Source organism: Sapajus apella, unplaced genomic scaffold (genome assembly GCF_009761245.1).
Source record: "Sapajus apella isolate SASKATOON/1434 unplaced genomic scaffold, GSC_monkey_1.0 scaffold23, whole genome shotgun sequence".
Taxonomy (NCBI): Eukaryota; Metazoa; Chordata; class Mammalia; order Primates; family Cebidae; genus Sapajus; species Sapajus apella.
The window spans coordinates 15256856-15283711 of NW_022436963.1; the positions used below are offsets into that span (position 1 = coordinate 15256856).

Sequence of the window (26856 nt, forward strand, 5' to 3'; positions counted from 1 at the left end):
AAATAAAAAAATTAGCTGGGTATGATGGAACATGCCTATAATCCCGCTACTTGGGAAGCTGAGGCAGGAGAATTGCCTGAACCAGGGAGGTTAAGGTTGTAGTGAGCCGAGATTGCACCACTGGACTCCATCTAGCAACAGAACAAGACTATGTCTCAAAAAAAAAAAGGGGGGAAGAGAAAGAGCATTTATTATTTTCCCCCTCGAAGAATTTCAGATATTCTGGTTAAATCTCACTCCATATTTTCTCTTCCCATTTTTGAGAGAGGCAGGAAAACAGGATTCAGTATGGACATAGCAGAAGACTGAAATCTCATTCCAAGCTCATAGTTTAAAAAGTCTGCATATGAACCCCATCAGTAGAGAAGTGGCTGATGGATGTGAGACTCATAATTAACTATGACTTTCTGTCTTAGGCTGTATTTTTGTCTCTTCCCTGCTCTTCTGCCTGTTGCTGACCTCACCTGTAGCTGTTTCTTCCAGCTTCCTTTGCTCTAACTTCCAGCTCATCTCTCATCTTGTTATTTTATTCATCAGGATATCTCCTCACGTTGCTTACGAACAGGAATTTCAGCAACATCACCCCAGAGCCCTGATTTAAAATGTGAGGCTCTTTTTTATGTTTTTTTTTTCCCCCCTTCCTCTTCTTCAGAACTTAACTCAAATGCTAGCCAGGTTAGGACTTTATCAGAAAATACCAAGAAATTTCTTAGTGTGATATATAATTTTCCTCTAACATGTGGTTGAATTAACACCCAGTGCCAAAGGTATGGGGAAAATATTTGTGAACTTAAGTAGCTGCATACATTATGAGTTATTATGTGTTGTTTAGCATTCTGATCAGGGGATTCCTAGACAAATGAGAAGTGTGCTTTCCCTTCTTGGTTTGTAGCTACTCATTACAGTTTATAAGCATTAATCCAGTATAAACAGAGAAGACATGGTGTACCCATTCTTCAACACACTGTCTTTGAAAGTAGAGTCCCCAGGAGATGTGATCCCCATGGGAAGGGCATTCCATTGTGCTGTAATGCCCATCTCATATCTGTATTAGTGAGCACACTGTCTTCATTTAGACAGGAGTGTTGATCTCAATGCCCACAAGTAACAGAAAGGACAGAAGGGGCCAGGTGGGGCACAGCAGAGATTGGCAGTGCCTGCGAGAAATGCGGAGACACGGAGCAGCTGCTTCCAGACGTTTGTTACCTATTTTAAGGAGAGGCTTCAGATCTGGACTTGGATGTGAAATTTAGTCTACACACACACACACACACACACACACACACACACACACACACACACTTTTTTTCTCTTAAACCTGGTATAACCTACATATCTGTGGGCCATCTTTGGCGCATTACCTGCCATTTTGCCACCTTTGATTTTTACCATGTAGTGGCACTGTGTCTTACAGGAACAAACCAAACAGCCTAACTTTGGGCTTTTTCCTTAAAATCAGTTTCCACTTAAGTTTGTGCTTGAGAGAAATTTTTCTCTGTGCAGAGGAATACTTTTTACTATGCTACACAAATCCTGGGGCAGGAAGAGGGGTGCTTGCTTAGAGATCAAAGGATCTTCAGAACCCCAAGAAGTGTTGTACATTTTTATGTCTTTGTTCATTTATCGTTTAGGTTTCATAAGAATCTCAAAGGGACTCATGACCCCAAAATGCTTTAAAGAATGCTGCTGTTACAAAAGTAGGGACCTCTACTCACTGTTTCCTGGGAGCTGCCTTTAAAACAAAAATAACTGAGCTAGTTGAAGTTTTCTGAACAAGGGCATGAAGTATGGGACATGGAGGGAAGCCTAGAAGATGACGGGGTTGAGCAGGCACCCCTGAGAGTGTGTTCATGGGCTCTGCCACCACAGATGTAAAAACGGCCCACTGTGAAGGCCAGAGTTTCCTATCCCCCAGCAGGGGCACTGCCTTGAGTGCGAACTGTCACACCTGTGTGTGCTAGCCCTTGACCTTGTTCTTTTCTCAGCTAACAACCTGGAATACCTTCAAGGACACAAAATCAGTAAATAAAACCAAAAGGCAAACATAAGAGCCTTTTCTCTAAGCTTAGAAACCCAGGCCTGCATCTCTTCTAGCCAGTTGTGAGTCTGCAATGATTGTGCCCAGTGGTAGTGAAGGCTATTGAAAGCTAAGGCCAAATTTTGTAGCTGACCGTTCTGGCATCACTCAGTTCATGGAGACTTTAATAGCATGCAGCCTTTGGAATATTCTTGTTTAGAATCAGGAGTGCAGTATACAAACACTTACTTACCTTTTCATTATTTCCCCACCCCCTCTTTTTTGAAAGCCAAAGGCACGTCCCTGACAGCTGAAAACAGCACGGGGAGGAATAATGCGGACACTTTTGAGGACAAGTTACACCTCCACTCAGCACTCTGGACTCCACGATGCCTTTGAGTCTGTTTTCCTAACCTCCTGTGGGTCTCAAGGGTAGAAACCTGCCGGGCTGTTTTAACGAGGATTACCCTGAAGCTATGTCTGTAGCAGTGAGTACTCATAAAGGACACTGGATCAAGTTCAGCCACGGAATTGCTTTTATCAGTGTTAAAGTGGTCTGGACTGCTTGCTACCAATCTGTGAGAAGTTTTTGTTTTGTTTTTTAACTTGTAGTATATCATGGAGCCACTCTTCAAGTAGATTGGCTGGGCAAAAGAATGTTTTGGAAAGAGCGTTACTGTAGACCTTTCTCCCTCCTTCCTTTTACTACCATTGTTTTAAACACTGTCATCTATAGGTCACTCTCCAGCAGTTAGGCACCTTAACTGGAGACCAGAAACCTTCCAGAGGAGAGAGGGCTGCATCCTGACCAACCCTCTGAAGAAGGGAATTAGGCTTTAGATTTTGTCAGCAGTGTTCCAGGAATGAATGGACATTAGCCTAAGGCACCATGACAAAATAGCCCAGCCTTAAAGTAATTTGGGAACAGAAGCTGTCAGAAGTTTCTAACTTACAAACTGGTTTGAAATTTTTGATGCCCAGACAGCAAGTATAAACTGGTTTGGAGGCTTACTTTTCGTGATACAAAAGCAATTCTGTGTGATTATAAAAAAAAAAAAGAAGAAAGAAAATGCAAGCTAGTTTTGAGAAATGAAGGCCAAATTGGGTTGGGGGAGGGTGGGAGAAAGGAAGTTAAAATCACCATAGGGAGAACAAAACTTTTTGCAAGATTTCCAAAGAGATGAAATTTTCTTAATCCTTTAAGTTTTCATGGTAAACATTATGTCAGATTGGGTTGGTCGTCCTACCTAGTCTATTTTTAAAAGTCACCTTTTAAAGTGACATTATTAGATACACTTAAATGTTTTGAAGGCACTCTCTGCATTACCCTTTTCCTCTTTGGATGCTGTCCTGGGACTAAGTGTAGATTTCTGCTTCAAACGCATTTGGATTGGGTGTGTATGCGCTTCCCTCATGCCACTCCAGATGTTTATTTGGATGTGGCTGGGGACGAGAGCAGGCACCAAGGGAAGGGAATTGGAGAATGTGTGCGTCCGACCAAATCCTATATCACGGAATTGTAATCTGTGTATAGGATTGCCCTGATACACACCCTCCTTTCTTTGGATTATACCAGCCATCTTCCTGAGAGTTTTGGAGCCCTCTAAGATATTTTTTCTAGTACCTCACCCCTAAAGAAAGAGCTTAATATGTTAAAACAGCATTGCTTGGAGAAGGTGTCACTGAATTAGAGGATGAGCTGGAGCCTTTAAATGGGTGATTCAACCACTGCAGGCTCCTGACAAGAGAATAAGGCACTTTTGCTTAGAAGAACACACAAAGTTGCCGAACACAGGGTAAAATTTCCAAGGCGCTGATCATTGCTCTGGCCAGGGCTTGATGAGAGCCAGTCAGTACATCCTTTTTTTCCTACAATTCTTGGGTTTCAAACTTCAGTTTCAGGGAATTTCAAGTCAACAACAGGTAGAATGAATAAACTTGGTTACCAGCCTAATAATGTGAATTGCTACAGAATTTATTGTGTAAGAAAACAAAATCTTTATGCAGATACTTTAACTATAAATTGATGTAAAATACTGATTTTTTTTTAAAGGAACGAGAGAACAGTATCTTGTTCAATTATTATGCAATCAATCAGTAAATGTTTTTAAAATGATACTACAGGAGAGCTTAGTAAGGAGAGAGCATAGATGGGCCAGTTTGGCATACTTAGGAGAAATCAATCTGGTTTCCATCCCAGTGGGGAAAGAGAGAAGAGGTGAGAGGGGATCAGAACGTACCTAGTTGATTCCTTTGTGACAAGTGCAATGGGGTATGGGTAGAATTTATTTTCAGAGCCAAGGGGACTTGATGGTTATAAATAAAGTTGCCTTTAGCAATGGAATTTATAGACAGATCACGTTGTTCCGAAAGATGTGAATAAGATCCACGATAAGTTGATTCAGAATAATGTAGATATTTAGATTAGCAAGTATTGAACATTTGATTTCTTAGACTGAGGTTTTAATTGAATTTCATTTTGCCTCCCGGTAACACACAGAGCATCGGGAGTAGGAAATTAGCCATTTTGGATTCTGCCTGCCACAAACAGACCTATTCTAAACAGTGCTATTAAATTTTAGACTGTTGTTCAAATATTTTATTTTCTCCTACAACTACTTTTTATTATGAACAATTAAGACCATTTAAAACACTGAAGTATTTTTTTGAATTAAATTAACTTGCAAAAACCAAATTTGCAGTGGTTGGGTTGTTTCTAGACAGACTTTGGTATCAATTTAAAACCAAGATAATTTTTATATTCTTTCCAATAGAATTTCATGACAACTCCTGCAGTTTTCTTAACCTACAAAAAAAAAAAAAAAGTGCTGCAATGATGAACAAAGAATTATACAAAACCTACTTTTGTATCTTTATTTTGGAATTTCCTGTTCTATTATAAATATGGAAGTATCCCTATTTCAGAAGACATATTTTGTTAAAAATGAATTGTACATATTTAAATATGTATTTTTGCACAGGTCTTTTTTTCTGATACCCTGTTTTGGTACAATTGAGATCATCTAGTATTTATTTATTAATTAATAAAAGTAAATACCTTTTTATAATTTGAAGTGGTTCACTGCCAAGCCAATAGTTCTAGAACCTGCCTCCTTTACAGTTTAAGGGATGCCTCTGTTCTGTGAAAGTCTTTGTCTCTTTTAATGTCTTGGGAGTGGATTCATACAGATGAAGTGGGCATTGCTTCTCCCTAGTTGCCTGGTTTCCCTGGTTTCCCGGTAGACTACATGTAACTAAGTGACACACTGCTTTTCTTTTGTTAGTATTTTATGTGTGAGAGTGAGTGTGTGATTGTGTGTGTGTGCGCATGTGTGTACACTCTGAGCACATGAGTGTTAGTATGTGATGTGGTTTAAAACTAATGGAAAAAACTGAAAGTGCCTGAACCTAGTTTTAAGCTTAGACAGAATCTCTTTAAAAAGACTTGAATGTTCAGTTGAACTTTTTGGAGTTTGCTTTTTCCACCTAAATATTGTTTCTAAAATTTTAGAGGAGGAGTTGAAAACCACCAATGCTGGTAATTTTATAAGGTATTTTAAAATTAAGACCTTTTGGTTCATAGTAATTCAGTTTTCAATTGGTGATGGATTGCCTGGTGACACCAAGAGTTACAAATCTTTTTGTCAGCCAGCAACTTACACGATGTGTCCATTTTGTTATTCACTCATGAAATACAATTTAAAATATTTAAAATATTTTGTATTCCAAAAATATAATACAAAGAAGTACCTCTGAGAATGTTCAAAAAATGTATAATTTGAAAAATGTAACTTGTAAAGGCAGCTGTCTTCCTGCAAGAGTTCTGTTGCCAAGGAATTTCTTAATGTCTTTCATTCTGTCCAGGGGGGTCGGGGGGATTGGGCTTTGAAAAATTATTGTTAAAAGTTTCATTGTTTAGCAGAAAATAATCATTTTTACATTTTGTGCAAACATTTTACATTTTCAGATCATTTAAATGAGCACTACATACTGTCAGTGTGAATGTAGGGCCTTGAAAGCATTTTGCTTTTTTTTTTTTTTTTTTTGAGCTTGGTTATAAAAGCAATCTCCTGTGTTAAAAACGTGTGAATAGTTTGATAATTTGTACACATAATCAAGAGCATCTCAGCTGGACTTTGTGTTGGCTGCTGTATAGAACATGAACAAATGTCAAGGGATAGAAAATTACTTTGGATATTTAAAAGAGAAGAAATATATAGTCTATTTGTTTTGTAACAAGTTTCTGTAAATAAAATAATTTATACTATTTATAAGAAAAGGTTGTGCTTTGCTTTATAAGAAATTAGCTTGTGGAACAAACATGTTACTAAACGGGCAATAAAATTAGGACTTCTCAATAAATAAGGTTGGCTGCATGAAATATTTTACATGTTTCTGCCTCGTTGTGATACTAAGCATTTTCAGTCAACTGCCTTCTCATCACTTTTGGCATTGAACACCCTTGTTTGTGAAGCCCCTTCACTTTAGGCTCCCTCTTAATACAGGCTAAATACTTCTAAGTCGATTCTGAGGCTTAGAGATGTTTCCATTTGGGGGCACAAAGCTTTGCCAAGGATAAATTAGTAACTGTGTAAACAGTGAACACTACTGTATTCTGGCCTTGCATGTTTGTGAAGGAAACGAGGGAGTTGATGGATTGAGAAACACATTCTATTTGTACTTGCTTATGTGTAAATTTGATGACATGTAGTTTTGGTTTAAGATAAGCTTTTTATACAGACCTGGTCTAATCTATTCCTTTTTTTTACGTACCTCCCTTAATGGCAATACAAGTACATTTTAGTATTATTTGGAACACAGTGTAATTGTTTACCTCTAGAAATCCGGTCAGTTTTACTGTTTGCAAATAAATCATTCTGATAAATTATTTTTGTGGCTTAAAATAAAAGGAGTAACTGCTTTGGGCGTTAGAAAAACTGCCCATACCTGATATGAAAGAGTCAGGTTGGCTTCAGTTCCTGCTGCCCTGTGGACTTCCCATTCCCTCCTTACTTAAGTCAACCACCCACTCAGCACTCTCCACAAATCTAATCTTGAAGTGCTCTCTGTAGGCAAATCTTTCACCATGGGTGTCCTCAATCCTCCCAAGAAAAGGTTCTGCTGCTCAATCTCTTACTCTTTTTAATTCCATTCCCTTGCAGGTATCCTGGCCCTGCATAACAAGATGATCCCAACTCAAGGAAAAGGGTTTACCAGTGTTGGATCTTGGCATATGTGGGATTTCACCAGGTAGAAAGGCAGGCAGAGTAAGATTTTAGGCAGAGCGAGCAAATGTGTCGAGCATGGATATGAAGATGTGAGGCATAGAGAATAATTCTGCGGGAAGTTTGCTGAATGGATAGGGTTAGAGAAGCTGGTGTCAGACTGTCAAGGACCTTGAATGTCTTGGGACTTTTCATCCAGGAACACATGAGATTAGATTTAGATTAACCCGAATGTAACTGTCAGAGCACAGAGATACTTCACGGTCCAGCACCATGCAGCTGCCAAAAGTCAAAGCCATTCAAATCTGTACTGAAGACTGGAAAATCAAAGGAGCACTAAAGTCTCTTTCCCCATCTGTTGCATTCTCACTCTATTTTCCCTCAAACGTTTGTCTTTACCTGCTCCTGTCCCCAATCCTAACTCAAAGCACTCTCCTAAATCAAGTCTAAGTTCCTCTCCCTTCTCATTCCTTTCTTGGTGTCCTCTTTCTCATTAAGTTCTTGCTCCTTTTGTTAATGGAAGTTAATTAAAGTAGTCTTTCACCTTGTAATTCTTGGCACTTGTTATCCTCCTTTTCTACATCCAAAACCTATGAACCAGAATATCTCTTAGGAGGTAAGAGAGGGTGAGGCTATCAGCAGAAGAAAAATAAAAATTCTCCAGGGAGAAGGGGAGAGTCAAATACTTACACTTTAATACTTTGTCAAAAAAAAAAAAAAAAAAATCTGCCACCTATGGCCCCACAATAACAGTGGAAAACAGAATCGACAGGTGAGAACCTCGGGACAAAAGTTACAAAGCTGTTGTAATCCAGGTAAGAACTATTAAGTTTCCAAACTCAGGCTAATCATGAGGATAACTGATACTGATTTCAGAAATCTTTTAAAAGTAGAACCATCAGGCGTTGAGGCCTAATTCTGTTCAACATTAAAGGGAAGAGTGAATCTAAGACTTCAGATTTCTAGCTTGGCCAAACCAATTGAGCTTTAAGTGAAATGTGCGATATGGTAACAGAAGGAAAAGTACCTAACGATAGATTTGAGCTGCTGTTGGGAAATTCTAGTTTAGTGCCCAGCTAGCTGGCTGTACAGGCTAGATGGACCTTGGGAGAGAGGTTTGAGCTGGAAAATAGGAATGGAGAATTGTCTTTTATTTTTAGATGATCAATGAGGTCATGAGAGTAGATGAGTTTATCTGGGAAAATTAGGTAGCTATTAGATTTGGCTTATGATGTTAACATAATACTTACCTAGTTAAGTACTTCATATGCCAGATACTATTCCAAGCATTTCATATCCATCCTCTCTTATACTAAGCCCTTATAGGACAGGTATTTTGATTCCAGTCATACTGATGAGGAACTCCTAAGAAGGTATTTTGCTTAAGGTCCCACAACAAACAGGTGGCGGATCCAGGGTAATTCAGGCCTGTCAGATCAGTGATTCTTAATTTTGCCCCTCCTCAGGCTCCAGGAATCACATGAAAGAAGTTATGGATCCTGTCCGACAGAGGCATAGTCACACCTCATATTCTGCTTCCAGGATATCACAAACCTGAAGCCCATCCTCCATGGCCCAGAGAGAAAACCCAGGACAAAACCTTGGAGAAGACTATTTTCGTGAAGACGAATGGAGAAGAGCACTAGAGTAAAAAGAGGTAAGGGAAGGCAGAGAAGGGTGAGACTGAGATGGTTGACTGTTAGAAGTTTAGAGTCGATGCATTATAATTACCAATGCCATCTATCCATTTAGGTAATGTTCTGTTCTGCTGTTTTCTCCAGGATAACTGGAACAGCATGTATTGGTTGGGTGGAAAAGTTGGAACTTAGGCAGGGAGACTGCCAAAGAATTAAGAGTATGAGTGAAGATGTGCCTGAGTGATTGATAATGGTCTGAATTGGGTATTCAGGGAAGAGAACTAGAAATCTACTGTGTAGAATCTACGCAGGTACTCTAAGACATTGGTTTGATTGGAATTACCTTCTTGTTAGCTCTTAGGAATCTCCTTCCATGTAAGTTTTTCTATGATTAGACAATTTATTTCTTCAGGGTCACAGAGCAGAGTCCACATTCAATTCCATATGGCCAATAAAAGTGAGGGGCCACAAGGCAGGATCCAGGGGCCAGAGTGATCAAAGTGATAATATTTAGGAACAGGTCAGGGAATGGAGGAATTGGAATTCCAGTATTATTTTCAAATGCAGAACTGGCCAGAGGTGCTTGTGATTCCTGGGTGGAAATCATAGCAGTAGACAGAAGCTCCACGGAGGAAAAGAGCACTGGAATTCAGGCTGAGGAACTGTGAAGCAAGGGCGTTGTCTGTGTTGTCCATTTCAGAATAGTTAGGGTTGGGAGGAAGACTGAACCAGCTGCTTGGTTCCGGGATGAACTGCATGGAAGAGGGGAGAGTGACTTGAAGTGTGATTGAGGACAGCATGCACAGTGAATTGATGGTGTTGCTGGGTTGTAAGCAGCTTCAAAGAGAAGGCGTTTTGAATGAAGTTGTAAACAGAATGGCCAGGAGAGCCAGCAGAGGACTATAAAAAGTGAACTTCATCTTGGCCCCAAGTTTTTGAGGTGTATATGAATAAACTAGTCTCTAACCAAGAGGAGTTCAAGAAAAGAGTCCTCAAAAACCAAAGGTAGAGCTTCCCCACATTGATATTATACTAATTACATGTATAACACTACTTTGGAAAAGCACAGGTCTCTGGTCACCTCTAAAAGGTAAGGTTGGTAAGGGTGTCAGGTTGCCACCTGCTGGTGGTCTTAACTAAATGGTCTCTACAAGGGATCTCAGGATGGAAAGGGGATATATAATGGTTGGATTAAAGGCTCATCGATTAGCAAATTGTGTTTTGTTTCTTAAACTCGTGTCTGTACAGGGAAAATTATTGCACTATAAGTGATTATGCTTTGACCATGTTGGACCAGACTGCTACAAATTCCTGATAGCCTTTGTATTCCTTCAGAAACACAAGCATAATGCAAATCTGTGGCTCTAAAGCTTTGAAACCAAAACTAGCGATTATCAGAGCTTTTCATGTTTTCCCGATAGGGACTTTACCTCACTCCCCCATTACCATTGTGGAGGCACAGGTTTGTTACCAACTACGAGTTTATGTGGCATTGGGAAGGCCAGGGATTATCAGTTCCCTCCACCCTTTTCCCCCATAATCACCAGGGCAGATATTTTAACTGTCAGCTGTTCATCCTCTTAAAAACATTAGGTTAACAGCAGCACCAAGGACTAATTCAGAATATGAAATTACAGCTGGGCACGGTGGCTCATGCCCGTAATCTCAGCACTTTGGGAGGCCAACGTGGCTGGATCACAAAGTCAGGAGTTTGCGACCAGTCTGGCCCACATAGTGAAACCCTGTCTCTACTAAAAATACAAAAAATTAGCTGGGTGTGGTAGCATATGCCTGTAATCCCAGCTACTTGGGAGGCTGAGGCAGAATTGCTTGAACCCAGGAGGCAGAGGTTGCAGTGAGCCGAGACTGCGCCACTGCACTCCAGCCCAGGCAACAGTGCAAGACATTGTCCAAAAAAAAAAAAGAATATGAAATTATAGAAATGATTTGCTAATGATTAGTAGCCTTCTATCAATTAAAGACCAAATGTGTTCAGTCATAAAATCCTAAGTATATTGGAGTATTGCAGGCACAGTCATCAAGTTGTAGGTATTCTTTTAGCCATCTAGGGCGGGTAAATTTGGTTGCGTAACAAAAGTGGTTTTTACACTGTTTCTGTCCTAAGAGATACTGCTAGCTAAAAATTGACATAAAGCTGTTATTTCAAATACAGGAAATAGATTACCATAATTTGACATAGCTTTAAAATATTTATCTCTTACTGGATAGATTTGCTATAAAATCAAATTTTGTTGAAGAGAAACTGGCATTGTTGCTTTAAAAATAATCACAAAAGATAGTTTATCCTGGTGTTATTTCACACTAGGATAGTTAATTTTGACTGAAATCAGGGTTGTTAACAATAAGGTTAAGTTTCCAAATTCAAAAGAAAACATTTACTGATATGAAAAAGAAACTATACATAATTGTTTTAGCTATCATTTGATAATCTTATTTTCATATTGTGAAGTACCCTTCTTGAATAAAAGCAGAAAATTAAGACTTTCAAAAAACAAGCTGTATAAATTAAAGCTACTGGAAATAGGATGAAGGTTAAGAATTCTTTGGATGGTTTCTTCTAGCTGAAGCTTGTCCATCCTATAGCCCGTGACGGCTTTGAATGTAGCCCAACATACATTTGTAAATTTTCTTAAAACATTCTGATTTTTTTTTTTTTTTTTTTTTTTAGCTCAACTATCCTTAGTGTATTTTCTGTGTCGCCCAAGGCAATTCTTCCAATGTGGCCCGGGGAAGCCAAAAGATTGGACACCCCCATCCTAGTTAACACAGGAGGCTGTTAACCATCAACCTCACATGGACACTATTGGAGGTATTGTAAGGCTAACAAACTCAAATGCCAGCATGGGCCAGGAGACAGGCAGTGTACATGAACAGACTGGGTGGACTGGAGCACACTGGAACAAACAAGCTATGCTTGCCGCTTACCTTATTGGAACATGAGTCCAGAGTTAGCCTAATCTATCCTTTTTCCAGAGAAGCTAAATACGTGGTTTTTCAATTGTCAACTTGTACGTGGTGACTATAAATGTTTTTCTTGAGAAAGTATTCAGGGTGTGCCAGTTGCAGCCTGTGGGTGACCAAACTGCAACAGTGTAGCATACAGAAGCCACCTTTGCTTTCCTGACTAGCTTTGGTTTTCTGTAGAAGACCAAAAAGCTGAGGTTTTTTTCAAGAAATATGTTTTCTAGGTAACCATTTTTAGAAATGCACAGGTGGATATTCTCAAATACTTTAGGCATACTGAGCATTTTAAAAGCCTCCCCTCCACCATACAGTGCCTTACTGGAAACCCATTTCAAAACAGAGCTCTGACCACATTGCTTTCCTTGGTCTATAACCAATAGCTCTTCTTCCAGTGATGAGAGCCACTGTCTTCATTTAAGATAATGCTTCTAATATTTTGCCATTAGTTACCTTGTTTTGGTAGGGCTTTGATTTCCCAACATGTTATTCATGTCTAACGAAGAATTTTTATCATGAAGAAATGGTGAATTGTATCAAATTATTTTCAAGCAAATGAGATCATTTTAACCTCAAAACTCTTCTTTCCTTCCTCTGTCTTGTACAGTACGATGCCATCTCCCATTCTCTTCTGAACTCACCTGTACCAAAACTGCTCACCAGGGTCACCAGCTCTCTTTCAAGTAAGCCAAAAAGCCGAGGATCTCCTTTGAAAAATTTTCTCCCCCACCATCCTCCTCACCCCATTCTAATCTTTTAGCAAATCCAACTGCCTCTACAACCCATGCCGCTGAATGCCATGGTGAGACTTAAAAGGTAAGCCAAGTCTGCACTTAAAATTGCCAGTGACTTTCCCTGTTTTTCTTCCCTCCATATGGGCATGGGCTTTCCCTCCTTTTCATGTAAATGTCATCTTACCAAAGAAGTCTTCCACAACCCCTTATAGGAGAGAGCCTATACCCTGTCTCTCTACCTGGTTTTATATTTCTTAAAAGCACTTATCCCTATCTGATATACTAAGTGTTTAATTATGAGACAAACAGGAACAACTTTGTTTTCCTCACTGCTATTATTACTATAGTCCTACTTCTGGATTACCATTTTGCTAATATTTACACATAAGGTTTTAGAAAATTGAGACTGGCCTTGGTAGATTCTGTAATCCAGGTTATTAATCTAGGTTATGTCAGCTTCCTAAAAAAGGGTAACTTTCTGTCCTATATGGTTACTTGTTGATGAGGGAAAGCTTATTACACATTTTTTTTTTATCATCTTCTTTTGTATACTAAGTGGGAGACACTGTTTAATTGTAGACCCCACTATATGGTATGTATTCTTCGTAAAATCAGGAAGCTTACAGGTTAACAGATTTAAAGGTAAGAGATAATGGGCTGTGTGAACATCTGTTTTTTACTGATGAGGCAGTGAGGATCTGAACCTGGCTGCAACCTGACAAACCAGATTTTCATTAATGAATAAGGCAAGTGACCTTATTTTAACATAAGTGGACCCCGTTGTAGAATGCATATGTGTTTAAGAAAAAATAAATGGAAAGAAACAACAATGCAGTATTTATTTTATACAGCTGACCTGGGCACATAGTGAAGTAAACTATAAAAATTCAAACAATTATCTCTAAAGGAAATCATTTGTTACATGGCTTTACATATTGATTACCCTGGAAAGTTTTTGAACTCTGTTTAGTAGCAGATCTCCTTTCTTGATTGTTTCTTGGTACTGCCAGTTCTTGCTATCAGGTCTATAAATAAATTCAAGAAAAAAATAATGAATTATTTAACAGTCACATTACTCCATAACGATAGTTGACCACCTTCAAAAATTTAGGAATGCCCCTTCCTTTCATCAGTGTAACAAATGATACACAAAATGAAAGTACCTGTTGGTTTCTACTATTTCATTCACTTTATCTATTTTGCAGTGTAGTCTCCCAGCAGCAATAAATCTGGACAGCTCCCTAATTCAGAGAAAAAAAATAAAAGCATTAGCTTTACAGAGAATTCTTAGAAAAATAAATACTGCACTAAAATACTGTCTTAAATTTTTAACATTTACTTTCCCTTCAAGCTTGGTACTGCATATGCAGTAGTTGAGGTTGTCCCTTTAAGTCACCTACCAGAATAAACATGATCCTAGAAGTTCATATTCAGATGGAAAGTAGGTCAAACAATGATACCATTTATATATACTCAAAGGAAAACTAGGTTATAGGAAAAATTACAGAATAAAACGGACAAAACTAATAAACTCTTTCAAACAAAAGACCTAAAACAAAATTACAGAATACAGCCCATGGGTAAACATGTCAACAGCAGTAATATTTAAAACAATGACCCCTTCCCTCTCCAACATATCTTAGTCTAAATAAGTTGGGGGTTGGGAAGAAATGATTATTGCCTTGCCCATTTTAAAAAAGAGGATTTCATCTAAACTAACTTTTTAGGGGAAAAAAAAAGAATAAGGAATCCATGAAAACTCAGGTATCACAGAAATTTAAAACAAGGCCTTTTTAGGGAACAACTAAAGCTCAATGGTACAGCCTTTGCCTCTCGAGCTGGTCTTAGACCATGAAGGAAAAAAAACCAAACAATTCAAATACTTCGTGAATTCAACTACTACCTGAAAGGTACCAGCTGCCTTGCATTCACCTGTCATCAAGATGTCTTAGGGGCACACACCACAGTATTCCTTAACTAGTGAAGGCTTTATCACATCTCCACATCATAGTTAAGAAACTGAAGAGGAGACAATCTGACCAAGGCCACAGAGCTGGAAAAAGCAGCAAGGCCAAGCTCTTTTTCTCATGGACTGCTCACAAGCCACTCATTTTACCGACTCAGGAAAAACATCCATAATGCCCAACCCGTACCCTCATGAACAACCCTCTTGGATAGTGGTCATCAGACTTCAATTTCACAGACTAGAAGTTCAGACATGGAACAAAACCTCGGGATATCTGCCTTCTATTTTGGTAAACATCATTTAAAAAATGTGTTGGTGTCTAACACTTAATTTGAAGTGGTTAAAAACATAAAATGGGTAGACTGTGACAAGTATAACAAAATGTTAAAATGTACTGTACAATTCTTTAGAATTTTATGGATGTTTGAAATTTTAAAAATATTAAAAAGAGAATGGTCTTATTTAATGAAATGCATCTTCATTTAAGGTTTCCACTGTGGACCACTGAAAACAACATCAACATTTAAAAACACCTCCATGTGGAAACCACTGATCTCGATACCATCTGGACATCCTATTACTGTGAATGTCTCTTCTCCCCAAGTCTACTCTCACCACCCTCGTGCAAGCCACATTAACATCCCCTCCATGAGCTACTAAACAGCACAACTGGTCTCTCTGTCACCTTACTCTATATAAGACACAGCATAAGACAGATGATGTAACTTGGGCTCAAAAATCTTCCAATGGCTCCCCATCAAACCTGAATTAAAACCCAACCTCCATTCCATGACCTACAAGGCCCTACACAAATCATCACCTGCATAACTCTCCATATATTATGCTCACATTCTCCAACTGCTCCCCCCACTATGCTGCAGCCACACTGACATTTTCTGTTCCTACAACATCCAAGCTTGTTCCTGGCTCAAAGCCTCAGCCTTTTCTATTCCGTTTTCTGCATGCAGAAGGACTCCATATAGCTGACTCCTCTCAATTCAAGTCTCGGAACAAGCCTCACCTCCTCAAGTATGCCATATGTAAGGACAGCATTTTCTCATCTCCATAGGTTCATTTCTATGTGGAATTACCTTGTATATTTATTTGCTTACTTGCCATCTCTTCCCTACTACTACATTCAAAGTCTGCTAAGAGGGAGCTATAACACGATACCAAACATAGAGTAATGGCTCATTAAGTATTTGTTCAATCACTGATGGCAGTACTAAAAGTCCCACATTGAACAAACAATTTGACCAGAATTGCAGCAACAACCTAAAAATTGGAAGAAATTATCAGAGGGAATATGACCAACTGTAAAATATAAGCAAATCTAACAGTCATTACTGTAGCTGCAGTGTGGGCTACAAAGAAGTAACAGAAGACAACTTTTGATAACTTGTCTAATGACCTTTAACAAATCAACCTCACTACAACTCAGTTTTCCCATCTGTTAATGCAAGGGGCAGACATGAGAAAGGCAGGTGATAGACATGAATGACTGTTTTGATATTAAGGGAAAAAACCTTCCACTCCACCTTAAGATTGAGGGAACCAATGTAAACGAGTAAAAAACTGCACAAGGTCACATATTAAAAGCAATTTTAAAACTTCAATTAACATGACATTATTTACACTTACTGATCAATGAATTCCACACCAACACCAAATGCTTCTGCCATATAGCCAAGGGTTAATGACCTGTATGATTCCAGCAGCTGACTGTATGCATGAATTCTCATTTCTCTTACGTAGTATCGATAATGAGGGGCAAAAAGCCAGTCCTTTTTCATTTCCTGTTCCACAACCGCTGCAATGAATAAAATGACAAATTATAAGAATCTCCTTTTCAGATAAAAAGATTAAAAACTTTAAGCAACACTAGTTGAGTCCAACAGATAGATCAACAAGTACCAAATTTCTCACTGCCCTTCCACATCATGACATCAACAATGGCGGCAACAGCAGTGATAAAGGAAGAGCCAGGTATGCAAACATTGCCCTTAAGTAGCAGGTAGCTATTTGACGTCACCATCAGAAAGAGCACAGCTTCTAAAGGAACTTGTTCACATATGACAAAGTTCACGTACATGTACAATATATATATTAAGAAAGAGTTTCACTCTTGTTGCCCAGGCTGGAGTGTGATGGCATGATCTCGGCTCACTGCAACCTCTGCCTCCTGGGTTCAAGTGATTCTCCTGCCTCAGCCTCCCTAGTAGCCACCACACCCAGCTAATTTTGTATTTTCAGTACAGATGGGATTTCTCCATGTTGGTCAGGCTAGTCTCGAACTCCCGACCTCAGGTGATCTGCCCACCTCAGCCTCTCAAAGTGCTAGGATTACAGGCGTGAGCCACCGTGCCCGGCTATGTACTATTTTAACCACAGAGAACTCCTTATGCCTTAAGTAAAATAAAATTCACTTTTAAAATAATTCTAACAGCAACAGCAGGTACAGTAACAAATGACTTACACAGACCAGAAAAAAGATATAATCATACACTTTCAAAAAGGAACAAAACTCAGAAGCAAAGAAACAAAGACTGATGACTCCTATTTCCTATTTGTTCATGTAAATAGTCTACAAACCAAAAAACTATGAACAAGATTTGAAGACAAATGCTAAACTAGAAAATGTATTTATGAGTTAATGACCTTGATCCAGAAAGAGGTCTTTAGAAGTCAATTAAACAGTAAAATGTATGTAGAATATTAATAAGCAATCCACACAAATATAAATTATTTCACTGAATAACTCCTGCTCTAGTTAGTTATATGGCAGTGAACCAAAAGACCCTTGCTGCCACAAAAACTAAATTTTCAAAGGGCAGAGATAGATGAACAAATATACAAGGTAACTACTGTGAAGAAAATAAAAGTAACATGATAGAGTTACTAGGAAGCCTTCCACTGGATTGGGGTGGACCGGGAAGAAGACCAGTCTAAGGGGCTGGCTAAGCACAGAACAATGTAAATGATACAAAAATCTGAAGGCCAGAAAAGCACGGTTAAGCCCAGGAACAGAAAGGATGCCAGACTCAGAATGGAAGCAGGAAGACAGTTACAGGGATATAGAAGGTGGGCAAGAGAAGAGACTCTAGAGTATACTTATGTTTGCGGATTGAACAAGATGGAAATCCCTGGAGAAGGAGAATACTTGTTTTTAGTGTTGGGGGTGAGGGTGGGATTCAAGCATACTTTAGCGGTGTTCAAGTGGATATGCCTTTTAAACAGTCAAATGAGGACACTAAGGAGGCATTAAAGCATGAGTCTGGTGCTCCAGTTTGGGGTTAGAGACATGAATTTGTCGTCACTGCCATCCAGATATATTTAATGGCACAAAATGAAGATAAGAGACAAGGGCAATAACTCAGTCTAAGGTAGTTACTGAGAGGTCTAACAATAGGTGAGGAGGTAGGTCCAGAGAAAAACAACAGCCTGTTACTGCAGAACCAAGAGAAAGCTGTGGTGAGAAGCAAACCATGGTCAACAACAAGGCACATAAGGATGAGCAAGGGAACATATGATTTAGCAATATGGAGATCAATGGCTACTAAACATGAGATGGTGCATATTCTCATTTACAATAGAAATGCATAAAACGTCAAATTTATTTCTGTCCTCTCAGACTAGCAAAGAGTACGGAGAGGGTGGGACAGGTTATCTCAAATGCTATAGATTGAGAGAAGATAAATTGTCGAAAGGTACACTGGCATTTCTGGAGGGCAACAGTGGTCATGACACAAAATACTTAACCTTTGGAAAGTTCAATTTCTTAGACTTTTTTTCCCAAGGAAATAACAAGTGAGACAGATGCACTGTTGAAGTATTCAAAGCAGGGTTGCTTATAATAGGGCAAAATTGGAAACAACCTAGTTTTCTATCAGTAGAGGATCAATTATGGCATAGCCAATACACTGAAATACAAGGAAATACTTATGAAAGGATAACTTGAAGCTCCATAGGAATGCTACCTGTTCAATCTGCTGCTATTCTCAATGTTAGTACACAATAGCCACTCATAAACACTGACAAAATATTTTACCAACTATATGTATAGTGACATGAAAAGATAAACACGTTACTTGTGAAGAGAAAAAAAGGTACTTAAAAAACAGCATATCAAATACATCCACAATACATAAAGGTGTTACATGCTTGTATCTGTCAATAACAGTGCTCTTGAAAGACACACTTGAAAACCTGATTAACAGCAGTTGCCTCTAGAGAAAGGATACTGGTGATTATAGATTAGAGAAAGCCTTTTCCTTCTTTATATGATACTGTTTAGAACTGTTCCACGTGTACATATAACCTTGGTTTTTAAATGTTTTTTCTTATTTAAAGTACATATAATAAATGAATAAAAGGTCTAGAAGGATACATAACAAAATTATTAAAATCATTATCTCTGAAAAAATTTTATATGTGAATGAATGTGTGTATGGAGTTGGCCTTTCTCAACTTGTTTTTAATTTCTAAATACAGTCAAGTATTACCTAGAAAAGGATACTGCTTTTCCAAGGAAATTATTTTAGAGCACATAAGTATCAGGCACTGTCCTGTTGTCAGGGTCATTATGAAGATTAAAAAAAAAAAAAGCATAAGGTCTGCTCCCAGAAATTCTAGTTAGCAAAGGAGGCAAACTAAGAAATTATCACAAAACAGTGTGCTAAGTTTTAGCAAATGGGGCACATGGCCAGTAAGTACATGAAAAGATGCTCAACGAAACTAGTCATTAGAGAAACACAAATCAAAACTACAATGAGATATCATTTCACACTCACAAAATACCTATAATAAAAAAGACACAAAAGAATAAGTACTAGATGTGGGAACACTGGAACCCTCACACACTGCTGATGGGAATGTCAAATGGTACATGTAGTCGTTTTGGAAAACTGGCAGTTCCTCGAAAAGTTAATCAGAGAGTTACCATAAGATGCAGCCATTCCACTCCACATGTCCACACAAAAAGCTGTACACATATCTTCATTACAGCATTATCAATAATAGCCAGAAAGTACAATCAACCCAAAAATCTATGAACTAATGAATGGGTATAGTATATACATATAAGACTATCCTTTTACTATAAAACAAAATGAGGTACTGATACATGCTACAACATGGATGAATGTGAGATCATTATAAAGTGAAAGAAGCCAGGCACAAAAAACCACGTATTTTATGACTGCACTTATATGAAATGTCCAGAACAGGCAAATTTGTACAGACATAAGTAGATTAGTGGTTGGCAGGGGCTGGGGGAAAGGAGGAATAGGGAGTGACTGCTAATGGGTATGGGTTTCCTTTTGGGGTAATCAAGGTGTTCTGGAATTACTAGTATTTGCAAAACCTTGTCAATATATTAAAAACCACTGAATAGTACACTTGAGGCAATTTTGTGGTATGTGATTTATACCTCAATTTTTTTTTTTAAAAGGCAGGGGCATACAATGAGAACCCCAGGAATGCAGAGAAGAGATTTGTTTTGACTGAGGGAAGCAGGGAAGGGCTCTGTATTTGAGTTGAATGATGACCAAAAGACCCCAAGCATAAAAAGGGAAAAGAGCAATTCTACAATATAGTAACATGTGCAAAAGCAACATAACTTTGCATGTATGTATGAGATGATAAGGCCTAGTACGTAACTGATGGTGCTGGAGAAACCTGTTCCTATATTACCTGAGGTAAGTACTATGAATTCTCATAAAGCAGCCTGATTTGTATGCTTGGAGAAAGTATCCATAAACACTGGGCCAAAACCCACTGCAAAAACATTAACAATAATCATTTGGAGTCCTTCATTCCCATTTTCACCAATGCTATCTTATTTAACCAAACACCTTCTGAAATTTGCAGCATAAACAAGAGAATATATCAATACTAAATTTTAAGTTTTGGGAAAGACCCCTGGGTCAACTTGATGCAAGCTAATTCTTCTATCATCTTAATAGTTTGTGGTCATTAGTAGGAAAACAAGCAAATGTGTGTAGGCAGGATGACTATAAACTAGATTTGAAGCAATAAAATTATGTTCAACAGATTATTTTCTTAACCCATAGCCCTTGAAAATGATTTGCAAATCAGCACAAAGATTTAGCTATTGAGCTACTGCACACAGAATAACCATTGCTGAATTCAAGGTTCAATTAATCTCTACCCCAAATCACATTCAGAATTCCCTCACTTCTTTCCCCATGAAGCTCAATAGTTATAAACATTTGCTCACTTCTGCCTTATACCCCATTAAGACTATAAACCAGGAATCTGGCAAACATCCTCAGCAAAGGGCCAGGGAGTAAATACTTTTAAGGTTTGCAAGCTACATAGCTCTCTGTCACATCCTCTTTTTTTAAACATCACTTTAAAAATGTAAAAATCATTCTTACCTCCTGGGCCATACAGTGGGCCACAATTTGATGACCCTTCTTCTAAACAAAACTGAGCACATTAGGAATACTGATCAGAGACCTGCAGCTATCTACACAATACATTTCTCAGATAGGTGAAAAATCGCTTTAGGCACGTGGGATCAGGAGTAAGATGAAGACAGTCAAAAATAGCAACTCTATCCTTACCTAATGATTGGAAGAAAACAGAGTAACGGCATTCATAGAGTGAAAACAGATACTGTCGAACTGCTGGAAGACTGTGCAACACTTCAAGAATCTCTGCTCCTTTAATGACCTAGGTATTTAAAAAACATATATGCAAAAAAAATGTATACTTTAATGATTTTGTGTATTTAAACAGAAAAACGAATTTTAAATATGAGTATTAAAAAGTTTAGTCATTACCTTTTCCCTGAGATCTGGTCTTTCTAAGGCAATCATACTGACATAGACCGTATAAGTTACAAATGTTTTATAATCCATGAGTTCATAGGATGTAAATGTTGAAACAGTATCAAGGAAGAGTTCGGCTGCCTGTTTGAAATCACGAATGGCCACACAATAAAGACCCTGATATACTTTTAGGCGGTTTCTCCTGTCCCAGTCTCCTCCTTCTTCTATTAAGCTATGAAATAAAAACAGTAAGAGATCATAGTCTGGCAACAGACAAGGAAAGGTTTTAAAAAATTTTCTGTTATTTGAAATGAGAAAACAACTTTTAACAACTTGAACCAAAAGGTAATATTTAAAGAAAATATTTTACTAAATAAGTACATCAATTATTTGACCAAACTTACTACCTGTAAACAAAACAGGCAGTTACTTATATCAGCTTCTCATTTGTGGCATCATAATTTAGAGAATATAATCCCACTGTTACAAAGTACCTTTTGGCCTTTTCTGTGTTTCGTGTGATGAGATCATTATCCATATAAAATAAGCCAATCCTAAGGAGATAGAATACAATATCCAACCGGTGACCCAGGGCCACAGTTTTGTCATATGTCTTGCGAAAAGCTGTCAGAGCTCCCTCCTGTCAAGAAAGCCAAGGCAATAGGTGAGAAAAGGTTCCAAGTTTCCAAAAAAAAAAGCTATCAGCTGTCTGGGATTTTCTTGAAAGGTTGGGGGAACAGGTAAGAGTAGAGGTACAACAAGATGGCCATTAACTGATTTTTGTTGAAGCTGGGTGATAAGTACAAAACGGTTTATTATTCTATTTTCTCTACCCGTATAAAATATAAAAAATACATAAGAAATGCCCAAGCATTATATTCTGGAAAACAATATAAGAAAAATACATTCAGAATTGTTAACTATTTTTCTTTGTTCTGTATATTCAATGTTTTTTCTCTTTAATAATTACAATACACTATTTCAAAATAACTTAATCATATCATCTGAAGGGTTTTGGAAATTATATCTTAGTATAATTTGAAACTCAATTTGTAAATATGTAATTCTCTCTCAAAGCACTGTGGAATGTTTCCTTTGCTTTAAAGACAAATATATGAATAAAATAATTTGTTTGCACTTGTTAGTTTTCAGTATGTGTGCCTGGTTTATGTAATTGTTAGTTATATTTCATAAATTTATCAGGGACTGGCAGGAGAGCAATGGGTACACACAGTCCTCAGACCTTGGTTTCTAAATGCTATCCCCCACTAAAAGGAACCAGGGATCCTAGGAGAAAAGGGTAATTTTAGATTTATTAGAGTGAAAATAACAGGTGAACCTGTGACATTTTGTTTTATCAGAAAATAAGACTAATGAGATCTGTCAAAAAGACAAAGACAATGTCTCGAAGGAGCTTCCACTAACAAATTTGCAACAAACTTAGCACCATAAGGAATAAAGACTCATCAGTGGTAACAGTGAAGAATAAAAACCCACTAAGTCCATTAAGTATTCAGTAATACTAAATAAAATATAATATAAAAAAAGAGAGTAGGGAAAAAGTTGTACTTTTTGGAAGAATGACATTTAATAAATACAGAGGAAATATAATATTGAACATCATTTTATAACTTCCTGATACTGATTCAAGCATGTCCTTGTTGAAATTCTTCAAACCCTGAATCAAAAGTTTTAAGTTTCTCATTCATATGTAATATATGTCTTTAAAACCAAACCACAAACACAGCTTAAAAGTAAATTGAAACTTCTAGCTAATTTTAAACTTTTCTGTATTTTCCAAATGTTCACAATGACTGAGTTATAAGTTTACAACCAGAAAAGGGGGGGGAAAAAAAAAAACTCGTTTTAGATACACATTACAAAACAACATTCAGGCACTATGTGCCAGGTACCAGTCTAAGCTTTTTCCTATCTTTAATCTGCATTAAGTAGAAACTATCAGTACCCCTATTTTACGCATGAGGAAACTGAGGATTTCATAAGTCATAATTACCAAAGTTGAAAACAGAACCCAGGAAATCTGATTCAAGAGCTCACACTATTTTTATTTTTGTTTTACTGGCACCATGTCATTCTACACCTAAGTACTTCCAGGTAAATAATTTAAAATTAAGATCATTCAAAGCCCATCCTCTTAACCACTATTAGAGTTACTCAATTAAATTTCAAAGATCCAGTAATGGTGGGTAACCCTCTGGTGCCCTGATGGTGGAGTAAAATTAAGCTGGCTGTTACACAGAACTGGCCACACATATTAAAAAAACAAAAAATACTTGTTCACTGTCCCAGCAATTTTGTTTCATAGACTATACCCTGGAGAAACACTAGCATATATACACAGAGACACACACGAGCATGTTTTTAAAGCAGCGATTTGCTAAAGCACAAACAGATGAAAACAACACGTCTACCAACAGCTGAACAAACTATGGCAGAACTAGCTCTACAGTGGAACATCAGGCAGCAGTTAACCAGGATGAGCCAGATTTACGTATAATAGCAGGCAAAAGACCTCTTAAATGTTGAATGAAAAGGGTAAACGGGACTACATGAGTACACTAGGATCCCATGTAAAAACAAAAAAAAAAAACCCGAAGAATTAAAAATTTCTGTAGGTAGTATTGTTAAAAAAAAAGTTCTTTTATTGAGCATTTATGTATTTTTGTATATAAAATCTCGTAAAAAATGTTTATTAAAAATTTGTATAAATGCACAATAAAAGAACTAAAAAGGCTATCTCTGGGCAGGTACAGAGTAAAGAAGGATCAACAGAACTCCAACGTTTATACTGTTTCTTAGTTTCTCCTAAGGAATGTATTACTTGTGTAAAGTACTAAAGACACCACAACTAATGCCTCCCAACTAAGTGAGAAAAGTGCTGAAAATGATCCCAACTGCGTAAAAGCAGTAAATAAAATTCTCTAGATGTACACTTAGTTTTTATTGGCATGGAATGTGACGGGGAAGAATACAGCTCTAGCTGCTGTCTGGGGAAAGGATAAGGCATTTCAAGGAGACGACTTTTTCATCTGTACACTGATTCACGAGTACAAGTAAGCATGATTACTTGTATACTTTTTCTACAACGAAGTTAATTTTTTAAATGAAAAACGCTTAATCTGGAATAGTCCCCAATTTTAGCCTATACTAACTACAGAGAGGGGAAACCATCTCCACTCACTTTGTCACCTATCCGGCAGAGGTACTCGGCTTTTGCCATCATTGCATCGCGAATTTCACTCTCTCCTAAATTCTTCTCTGCATCTTCCAGCTCCTCATCCAAACGCTTCAATTCGTCTTCATTTGCCTTCTTCATTTTATTGAGTAGGTCCATGTCTATCTGCCAGTCGAGAGATTTGCACAAGGCTTCATAGTAAGGAGCCATGTCTGACACGCAAAAAGAAGGATGTATGAGTGGGGCTACTGTACCCTCAGGTCAATGTCTGCCCACGTCTTTCACCCCCCGACACACAGGTCATCCACCAGTCTCTTCCCCACTAACAGGAAGGCATGGGATGGCACTTAATAATCGCCTTGGCAAAACGTAAACGTATGCTGGTGGGAGGTTTGCGTGAGGGCCAATCCCAGCACTGCCAACCTCTTCCAACTAGGGCTGGAGGGAAAGCAATCCTCGGTTTGCTCCTGCCAGATTCTGTTCCAAAAGTCTTCAAACAGGTTAAGACTTTTTATACACACGTACTCACATACATATGTTCAAACGTTCATATTCGCTACCAGCAAGAACAAAAAGAGCCGAACCCAAATTTCCCCTCCACGGCAAGCTGAACCCTCCTGCAGGAATACCCCGAGCAGTCCCGAATGACAGTAAGTCACGGGGCCTTTGCTCTGTGCCGAGCACAGGGCTAAATACTAATGCCTCACGACTCTCCTCCAAGCAGCCCTTACAGGGGAAGGCCGCACAGAGATGCCCTCTGAGATAAGGCGAGGTCCCCCAGGGGACCCCAACCAAAGCAAAACCCCAAGGGCCAGAGAAACCACGCCTAGTCTCAGAGACTCCGTCAGAAGGAGCTCCATAAAAAAAAGTCCCTGCAGGCTCCGAAGCGCAGGGCCGGCCCAAGCCTAGGCCGCTGACTCGGCGCTCGTGCGGGCCTCACTGTTATCGCGGACGGCCGCCATCAGCTCTTCGTGCACGGCAGTGTCCCCGCGGTGCTCCGGCAGGCTGAGCAGGAAGCGCAGCTGCGCGATACGCAAGTCGGGGTTCTTCGGCAGACCCTCCTCCTCCAGGTTCTCCAGCGGCATCGCGGCGACGGAGAAGGCGGTCGACAGGAGACAACTCCGTTCCGAACGGCTGCGGCAGCGGAAACAGGAGGAGTCGGCGAATACGCCCGGCCGCCTCCGGCCTGGTTTCCGGTCCCGCCTCTGCCGGCAGCGTCCCCTGCTGGACACCGCCGGGAACGCCTCGTCCAACCTGAGCGCCTGCGCCCCAGTGTGGTCACGCGGGGGGGGCCTTTTCCACGCGGAAGGCTTCCCGCGGAGTCCCAGAGTGGGTGGGGCCCAACTCCACAACTCCATTTCTTGACTCTTTCTTACTCCCTTTTTAGCCATATTTACATTCCGTTTGTAACTGATGGGAATTGAAAAATTTCTGAAAAGTGAAAATGTAATAAAGCATCAATAAAAACGATCACCATAGTTTGTCAGTCATTACTCTTACTCGTTTTAATCATCTTCATACTGCGAGGTAGTACTATTAGCCTATTTAGTGGGTAAGACAGCTGAGGCAAAAAGAGGTTAGGGAAACTGACCAAGCAAGGTCATTTAACAGCCACGTTGCAAGGCCTAAATGAAAACCCCTATCTACAACTCTACAATCCACATTCTTTCGGAAATTTTAAGAAGAAAAAAACTGCACTAAGGATTCTGCATCATAGTACAACAGCATCGTCGTTTTGTTTACACATAAATTAAATCATTACATGTCTGCATTTTCAGCCTCCATTTGTTCATACTACTACAGAGTTGGTAATGGTTACATTAAATTCCTTTTTTTTTTTTTTTTTTTGAAACAGAATCTTGCTCTGTCACCCAGGCTGTAGTGCAGTGGCACAGTCTTGGCTCACTGCAACCTCTGCCTCCAGGTTCAAGTGATTCTCCTGCCTCAGCCTCCCGAGTAGCTGGGATTACAGGCCTACACCAAGAAGCCCAGCTAATTTTTGTATTTTTAGTAGAGAGGAGGTTTCACCATGTTGGCCAGGCTAGTCCTGACCTTCTGACCTCGAGTGATCTGCCTGCCTCAGCCTCCAAATGTCCTGGGATTACAGGCGTGAGCCACCGTTCCCGGCCTAAATTCCATCTAATGGATTTATCATAATTTACTTTCACTCTTCCTTCTGTTAGAGGTGTCTTTAGGTTGACCAGTTTCTACTTACCCAATATAAAAACTTAAATGAAGGAGTTGGCTGTCTAGATCACTTCATGTTTTGCATCTTTTTCCTTAGCATAAATTCCCAAGAACGAAT

At 38.8% G+C, this 26856-nt stretch overlaps 2 protein-coding genes across 12 annotated transcripts in view; one reads left to right on the forward strand and one right to left on the reverse strand.

Annotated features, from left to right (window-relative positions):
• The window catches only part of ATXN7 (ataxin 7), a 138474-nt gene extending 132074 nt beyond the window's left edge, over positions 1 to 6400 (forward strand). For 7 of the 11 annotated variants that reach the window (XM_032290380.1, XM_032290385.1, XM_032290384.1 and 4 more), the window contains 2 exons: positions 538 to 604; positions 2307 to 6398. In XM_032290380.1, coding sequence (XP_032146271.1) covers positions 538 to 604; positions 2307 to 2416 — 177 coding nt within the window. In that variant the 3' untranslated portion in view covers positions 2417 to 6398. Of the gene's footprint in view, positions 1 to 537; positions 605 to 2306 lie in introns of all 11 variants that reach the window. The other 4 variants (XM_032290386.1, XM_032290388.1, XM_032290377.1 and 1 more) reach the window with 3 other exon arrangements.
• A 7011-nt stretch (positions 6401 to 13411) lies between these two features.
• On the reverse strand, positions 13412 to 26204 carry PSMD6 (proteasome 26S subunit, non-ATPase 6). The gene is made up of 8 exons (XM_032290390.1): positions 25492 to 26204; positions 24558 to 24763; positions 21850 to 21995; positions 21368 to 21587; positions 21149 to 21257; positions 16203 to 16371; positions 13759 to 13836; positions 13412 to 13620 (listed from the first exon to the last, which is right to left on the reverse strand). The coding sequence occupies exons 1-8, from the start codon at positions 25940 to 25942 to the stop codon at positions 13524 to 13526; spliced, it is 1476 nt and encodes a 491-aa protein (XP_032146281.1). The 5' UTR covers positions 25943 to 26204; the 3' UTR covers positions 13412 to 13523.
• Between the last annotated feature and the right edge of the window lie 652 nt (positions 26205 to 26856).

Excerpts from the sequence above, each read along its gene's own strand:
- PSMD6 (XM_032290390.1), bottom strand. The coding sequence starts at position 25,942 with ATGGCTAAAAAGGGAGTAAGAAAGAGTCAAGAAATGGAGTTGTGGAGT. Across the intron at positions 16,372-21,148 it reads TGTTTTCTTCCAATCATTAG|CGGTTGTGGAACAGGAAATG; the intron begins GTAAGGATAGAG and ends TATTCATTGCAG. Across the intron at positions 13,837-16,202 it reads GGTGTGGAATTCATTGATCA|GGAGCTGTCCAGATTTATTG; the intron begins GTAAGTGTAAAT and ends TCTCTGAATTAG.